General features: G+C 38.7%; 1 protein-coding gene across 2 annotated transcripts; it reads left to right on the top strand.

The window, feature by feature from the left end:
• The first annotated feature begins 3,488 nt into the window (after positions 1-3,488).
• Positions 3,489-7,833, top strand: LOC148731836 (sushi domain-containing protein 2-like). Of its 2 annotated transcripts, none has more exons than XM_088759889.1 (4): positions 3,489-4,624; positions 5,185-5,313; positions 6,486-6,659; positions 7,679-7,833. In XM_088759889.1, the coding sequence occupies exons 1-4, from the start codon at positions 4,567-4,569 to the stop codon at positions 7,816-7,818; spliced, it is 501 nt and encodes a 166-aa protein (XP_088616015.1). In that variant the 5' UTR covers positions 3,489-4,566; the 3' UTR covers positions 7,819-7,833. The 2 variants fall into 2 exon arrangements, with proteins under 2 accessions (XP_088616015.1, XP_088616016.1); XM_088759890.1 differs by lacking the exons at positions 3,489-4,624; positions 5,185-5,313 and adding exons at positions 5,421-5,542; positions 6,107-6,236.

The raw sequence follows: 7,833 nt of genomic DNA, 5'->3' as shown, positions 1-7,833 counted from the left end.
TCCCAGCTATTTCAGGCGAGTCTCCAGTGCACGATTATATTACTCCTTTTCTTGAGCTGTTTCGCCCAGCGCAATGTGCAAACTACTCAGATTATTGTAAGAGGTTGCAACATGAACATTTTCAGCTCCCAGCTTTTTCAAATAAATTTCCAGTGCACGGTGATGGTACTCTTTTTCTTGATCTATTTCGCCCAGCGCACTGTGTAAACTACCCAGATTGTCGTAAGAGGCTGCAACACCCACATGTTCAGCTCCCAGCTTTTTCAGACGAATCTCCAGTGCACAATTATAGTACTCTTTTGCCTGACCTGTTTCACCCAGGTCACTGCGTAAACTTCCCTGACTATGGTAAGAGGCTACAACATTAACATGTTCAGCTCCCAGCTTTTTCAGAAGAATCTCCAGTGCACGCTCATAGAAGTCTTTTGCTTGATCTGTTTCGCCCACCGCTTGGTATAAAGTATCCAAATTCTGGTAACATGTTGCGTTTGTCAGGTGCCCACCTTCGTGACTTGGTTCAATCACTCTTAACATTAATTTTTAATAGATTAGCGCTGCTCCTTGCCTTTTAAAGATCAGAAATCCGCCGACTCCGTGCGTAGGCAAGTAAGCGACCTTGGAAAGAAACTCGATCGTGTATTACAACCAGTTTTCACAAGTAGGAAAATCTCTAAAGATTTGAAGGTCACGGAAACAAAGCCCTCACTGGTTAACAAACAATGTGTTGTGTATGAATTTCAATGTTATTCATGTGATTCGAGTTATATAGACTACACGAGCCGTCACCTCCACCTACGCATTGAAGAGCACAAATATTCCGTAATAGATAAACATCTCAAGGACGAACAAAATCCAACATCGAAAAATCTTCATGAGCAATTTACCATCTTAAAGAAATGTCGCGGAAAGTTTGAGTGCCTTATTTACGAGATGCTTTTCATAAAGAAAAAGAGACTGACTCTTAACACTCAAAAAGACTCCATACCAGCGAACTATTTATTTAAAAATTTTTATTTTTCTTTCAATTATATTCATTCTTTTTGTTTATTTTCGCCTCATCAATACGTATTTTCACACTTTCTTCTTATATAACGTTACTGAACTGACCATAATTTGCATTTGATAATGGTGACATGTCTTCTCCGAAACGTCATGTTTTAATATCGCTAATTTGTACTCTAAAATTATCATTCACACTCAATAGAATATAATTTCAACGGATACTGACCTCATACACTACATCTGAAGAAGAACACATTCCCTATCCTCCAAAAAATCCGTTAAAAAAATTCAGGAACATTGACGACGTTCTTCGGCTGCTTGAAAATACCGCTGACTAACATGCGAATTGATCGTTTTGCAAGTTGTGAGAAGATCCTCCCTTGGCCCCAGACCCCACCAATTCTCCCGTTCCCCTTCCCTCACTCGAACTGGCCCTTAAATTCCTTGAATAACCTCTTCGACGGGCAGCGTCAAGGATCTTTAATAAAATAAATGCTGGAAAATAAACTATCTGGAACTCTGCTTTTAGGCTTTGCTATATCTATATATTAATGATACTGCTTAATCACTTGAAGCCTAGTTTCAACTTTTCCCATCGGGAATTACTTCAGGATATGAAATATGTAATTTAGCAGACGGTGCTTATTTACCCTTGATGACCTAGTGTCGAAAACGTTTGGTTTTTACTTTTGAAATAAAGTTTTGGTTTCTAAATAGCTTTTTTTTTAAAACCTATGCTAAGATTGAAAGGTTTTAAAATAATTTTTTCTTTGGGTTTCTGTCTGTTTGCTCTCAAGGTCATATTTCAGATTATTAAAAACTGGATCATTGGATAATGCAATTTAAGACTTTTCTTTGGCTTAGCCATTATGATATATGAGCCAATATACCTTAATCTAATATCTGTACATTGTAACATCCGGTTTCTTATTACAAAATAAAGTCAAGAAGATTGTTCTAATATCTTGGGGGCGTTTTTTAATAAAACAATTATTCCACTCGCGCTTGTTGGATATGAGATGATTATAGCCAACTCGGCGCTAAGTGCCTCGTTGGCTACCTATCATTTCATATCTAACGCGCGCTCGTGAAATAATTGTTAAGTATCAGGTGGGAATGAACATGTAATTTGCTAATAACCGGGTCCCTCTGTTATGCGCAAAAGGTTCTGGAATCGCCACGCGCGGGGCAAACATTATAAGTTGCTACAAAGAAATATATAGCTGAAAGTTGTTTTGATGTAAAAAAATAACGATTCTGGAGAGAATTCAGCGCATTTTTACAGCCGCCATTTTATCAGGAAAGGATGAGCAATGTTGATTTAAGGGATACGGAAGTGTTTGATCAACTAACCATGAAATAAGTAAAATTTACAATTAAATTCTCTCCTTGCGTAAGGTTTATTGTGAAATCGACATCTCGTAATGGTCTCGAAATATCCCGGAGTAAGGGATAAATCAGGAGAAATTACTCAAGAGTTTCAGTTGTAAAAAATAGAAAATTCCCTTTCTAAGGCACATTACGCCACATTTTCTCTTCCTCAAAAACAATAGAAGGACTCAATCGGGGCGTAACTTCAGTCGCCTTCCTAACACTAGGGGCAAATTTCAGGATGAATTTCGTGATATAATTGCGCATTCTCGATGTAAATCATTACGCTAATCAGTCTCATTGTGTGTCGTCAAGAAACTTGGATATTAAGGTAGGTATATAACAAGGCTAACCACTATATAGATGAATGTTTGTGATAAATGTCCGTTAGGCAAACTGAATCTTTCTTGACAAGACAAGAAAGAGGGTGACATTTTGTCGGTATCTGATCGATGTCCCTTGTTAGTCAGACGGACCTGAGGTATCTTATACACTTTTTAACTTCAGTCACAGCAGAAAGAAATATCTTAGCCAAATACCGAGACAATCGCTCATCGCGGAAAACAAAAAACGTCTTCCAAGCTTTTTGCACAGCAAAAGAAATATCTCTCAAAGTATAACTTAAAATAGAGGCAAAGGGTTGCATTGAGGACCATTTAGTGAGTTTTAAGCCTAAGAAAGGTATATGCTGCGAAATTTTTCAAAAGCCTTCAGCTGCCATTATTCCTGCGTCATCACTTACGACTTCTTCCAACATGATGTCCACCATAGCTTGTGGTATATTTTGGAGGACGTTAAGAAGAAATGAAAATACAATGTCTTATATATTGAGAAGAAAATGCAAAGAATACGCCTTTATCTGCTGTCAATAAACGAGTTTTGTCCCAGATTATAGGCAATTTTATGTACGGAAATCTAACTTGCATGTGAAATTTAAGTCTTTCTCTGCGTTTGGTACGAGGTTATGGAACTGTCTAAACTGTCGGGGATTTCTTGCGGCCCCGCACGCTGGTACACTCAACAATCTAGAGGGCTGTATACTTTTCTATTTCTACGGTTTTTACAATCCAACGATCTAACTACAATCTCGTTTACGATCAGACGAACTATCTAGCAATCCTACGCTTACAGACGTTTTCTGCCAGACGAGGCAGTAATTTTTCAGGAATCACGTGTACGAGTTCACAATGATTTAACGCACCTAATTTAAGCTATTATTACAAAATATCACGTCTTTCTCTTTACTTGGTTCAGTAAACACACTACGGACTTTGGTAACTGATTGCGAAATATCGAGGCTATTCTTATACGTTAAAAGGTTCACGTTGCAACATAGTCATGTGTCTTTCTACTTAATATTCAATTTCAATGGTAATCAACGAATTTCTTTTCCGCGATAAACCCTGACTTGCGTAAGCTGACAAAAAGAGCATTTAAAAGGAAAATTCATAAGTTACTTTTGACTATACTCGGGGTTGAGGACTATTATGTCGACGCCGATTCACCAATATTTAAATTCAATACCGCCTCCTGGTTAGCTCAATGGATGGAGCGCTGGTCTGTTGCGCGGGAGGTCGAGGGTTCGAGCCCCGAACGGACCAACACTCAGGGTCTTAAAATAATTGAGAAGAATTTGCTACCTTTCTATAACATCAAGAAATGGTTAGATATTCTAGTCTTCTCGGATAGGGACGAATAAATGTAGGTCCCGTCTCCTGCAGGGTTGGGGTAGGAGACGTTGATTTCTCACACACGAGATTACTGTGTGATGGATGTCCTCCCCTGGGGTGGGATGGGTGGGAGGGTGGATTAGCACGAATGGTTCCTATGTTCCTTTCTAGTCCTTCCCCACTGCAAAACTTAATGCAGTGAAATTGGACTAAACTAAAATTAAATTAACACCAGTGATTATCGAATATCATAACTGTAGTACTTCGCTCACATCAGCATGTCACAATTCTCTCATATTTACTTTCCAGTTTGCTCTGCCTGTATTTGATTATTATGTCTTGTTTTTACTCACTAATTATATTATTGTATTTAATTTGTATGACAACTGTACGTAACTTTTAGCTTATAATAAGTAAACTAATGCATAGCTTATGACTCTACTAATATTGAATTAATGCGCCGCCGTCCAGTTAGCCCAATAGATAATGCGCTGGACAGATTCTGTCAGTGAGGTTCTGGTCCATGGAATGGGGTCACCAAAGGAGCTACGTGTTCATGATGACGGAAAAAATATTTTCTGGTATGTAAGAAAGAAACGTTCAAACAAACAGGCCTGATCCCATTTAGATGCTCCTATACTTTTCGATCGGATTCTTTTCTCAAAATTCTCATTTCGAGAGAAAGGGACAAGCATCGAAGAAATAGTCAATCATGTGATCTGCTTACGTGCATAACCCAATATGCATCTTGTCGTTGACGATCAAATGCAATTGCAATTTTCAGTTGTGTCCAAAGTTATCCCTAGTTACTTTGGCTTTCCTTTACTTCGCCTTGTGATTGGTGAACAAAACCCGCAACACGCTCTAAGCCAATCGGAAGCAAGAATACAGTCGTGACCTCGTCAATCATGTTTTCTCGCGCTTCAAACAGTCTACCCTCACTAGCTAATTATGATCATAACTTTTCTTCTGATTGGCCATTGATTATTGATTTTGGTTTGTTTTTTGGGCAATTAGTCGAAAAGTGCTATAATTTTTTCCATAATTGCCAGTGGCGCTCACGTTTTGGTAATCAAATCCACTGTGTATTCAGATATCAGACATCACTTAATTAGTTAACTCCCCTTCCCTTAACGTGTAGGATCTACCGGCTGTTCTCATTTAAATGGGGGCTGCAGTCATCTTTGTCTTCCAAATCCAAGTGGACATCAGTGCTTTTGTCCTGAAGGAATACTGCTTAAGCCTGGGGATCCCTTGACTTGTCAAGGAGGTAACAAAAATTTGATTAATGTTTTTCTTTCTCGTTACGCTTGTTGAGTGTTAATAGGTCTGGGTGGCAGATGATCAGGAATTTCTCTTTAAGGCATAGGTGGCATCGTTTGCTTGAGCTGTTGTAGGGCAAATACAACATGACTTCCTCTCTCTCAGTGAGGTTCTGGTCCATGGAATGGGGTCACCAAAGGGTCTACATGTTCATGATGACGGAAAAATATTTTCTGGTATGTAGGAAAGAAAGAAAGGTTCAAACAAACAGGCCTGATCCCATTTAGATGCTCCTATACTATTCGATCGGATTCTTTTCTCAAAATTCTCATTTCGAGAGAAAGGGACCAGTATTGAAGAAATAGTCGGTCATGTGATCTGCTCACGTGCATAACACAATATGCATCTTGTCGTTCACGATCAAATGCAATTGTAATTTTCAGTTGTGTCCAAAGTTATCCCTAATTACTTTGGCTTTCCTTTACTTCGCCTTGTGATTGGTGAACAACACTCGCACCACGCTGTAAGCCAATCGGAAGCAAGAATACAGTCGTGACCTCGTCAATCATGTTTTCTCGCGCTTCAAACAGTCTACCCTCACTGGCTAATTATGATCATAACTTTTCTTCTGATTGGCCATTGATTATTGATTTTGGTTTGTTTTTTGGGCAATTAGTCGAAAAGTGCCATAAACTTTTCCATAATTGCCAGTGGCGCTCACGTTTTGGTAATCAAATCCACTGTGTATTCAGATATCAGACATCACTTAATTAGTTAACTCCCCTTCCCTTAACGTGTAGGATCTACCGGCTGTTCTCATTTAAATGGGGGCTGCAGTCATCTTTGTCTTCCAAATCCAAGTGGACATCAGTGCTTTTTTCCTGAAGGAATATCTGCTTAAGCCTGGGAATCCCTTGACTTGTCAAGGAGGTAAGAAAAATTTGATTAATATTCTTTTTAGGTTTTCTTTCGATCCTTTATCATAAAATATGTTAATTAGATGTTACCGTGTTCCTTTGTTCACGAAGCAAAACCAGGAAAATATTTTCAACATACGTGGAAACAGTATAAACGGACATGAGTTAAAGAGGATTTGGGTTTAAAAATTGACTGAAACGATGTTGTGGATGGTAGCTCTATATCAAAAACTAAATGTTTGTTGTTTTATTTCTGTTTCAGTCACCCGTTGTGCCATTTTGTCTGTGCCCTCGAACGGAAGCTCAAGACCCTGTTTTAATCTGCCCGGAAATACTTGTCAGTTTTCCTGTGACGAAGGGTACATCCTTAGTGGATCAGCAACGCGCACCTGTAGAAACGATGGCACGTGGACTGGCACACAGACTCAGTGTAATGGTAAGCTAGTAATAATGAGTGGATTATGAATACATGAATGACTCAGGACACTGAATGGCTTCTCAAAAGCCATGAAAAAGATGCTGAGAACGCTTAATTCTTTTTTCTTTTTTTGTTCGAATTTAAGCGAACATAATCGACTAAAGGCTTATTGACACAAATTTAATACAGACAGATAAATCGACTCACATGAAAGAGAGGCTGCGAGGCAGGCACACAGCCAAACAGACAGGCGCACGAAATTGTGTAGGGAGAGATAATTATATTGTGGGAAGGGTATCTACAGCTAGAAGATGAAGATACAAGCGAATTACATTGATTACCCTCAGGTATCAGCTGTGATCCACTTGTTCCTCGCACAAATGTGGTCATTTCTCCAAACAATTCCAAAAAAAATACCAAATTCTCACTTCCCATTACGATGATTTTTTTTTTTTTGGTAAACGTAACATTTCTTATGTGTTTAAGTTTTTTAAACACTCTGACGGCATCACGAGCAGCACAGTTCCAAGATAATTCGTTTATAAAAAAAAAAAAGTGAAAAGTGATAAAAAGTGGGGTGCTTTTCAATTTTCCCAATTTAACGGCTCCTGGGGGACCTTAGTAAGAGACCTCAGAAAGAGATTTGGATACTTCCACAATACCTTAGACTGTCAAGCATGCGCAGTGGATCATTACCAGGATAAAGAGGCGCAGACCTCTTGTGTTCCTTGTCCATCCGGGACATCAAGGTCTGGTGCATTAGCATCTAGATGGCAAAAAAGTGTGAACGTCATTAACAAATTATACTAAATGTCTCATTTTTATTAATCTCTCCCTCCTTATGTATTCCAGTCTGTGACACCCTACCTTCCCACTGAGAGAACCATAGTTAGATATAACATTTCTTTTAAGAAATTCCACTTTATCAGGCCAACAGAAATTATAAGAAATCAGCCAAAATATTTTATGATGAATGTATTTCCACTACTGTCAAGAATCTTCGTATTTGATCCCTTATCAATTCTTGTTTTTATCAGAAATTTCGAATACATCAAATCCTGGTAGGAAACACATGTCAGGCCCCCTTCTCGGTGCCACCGTTGCCGTGGTAATCGTTGTACCAGTCATTGCAGTTGTTGGTGTTGGCATCTTTTGTGCAAGCAAACAAAGAATGTAAGTCAAAATTAGCATT

Source organism: Stylophora pistillata, chromosome 5 (assembly GCF_964205215.1).
Source record: "Stylophora pistillata chromosome 5, jaStyPist1.2, whole genome shotgun sequence".
Taxonomy (NCBI): Eukaryota; Metazoa; Cnidaria; class Anthozoa; order Scleractinia; family Pocilloporidae; genus Stylophora; species Stylophora pistillata.
Note: the sequence above shows the minus strand (reverse complement) of the source record. Positions and strands in the feature narration are given on the sequence as shown.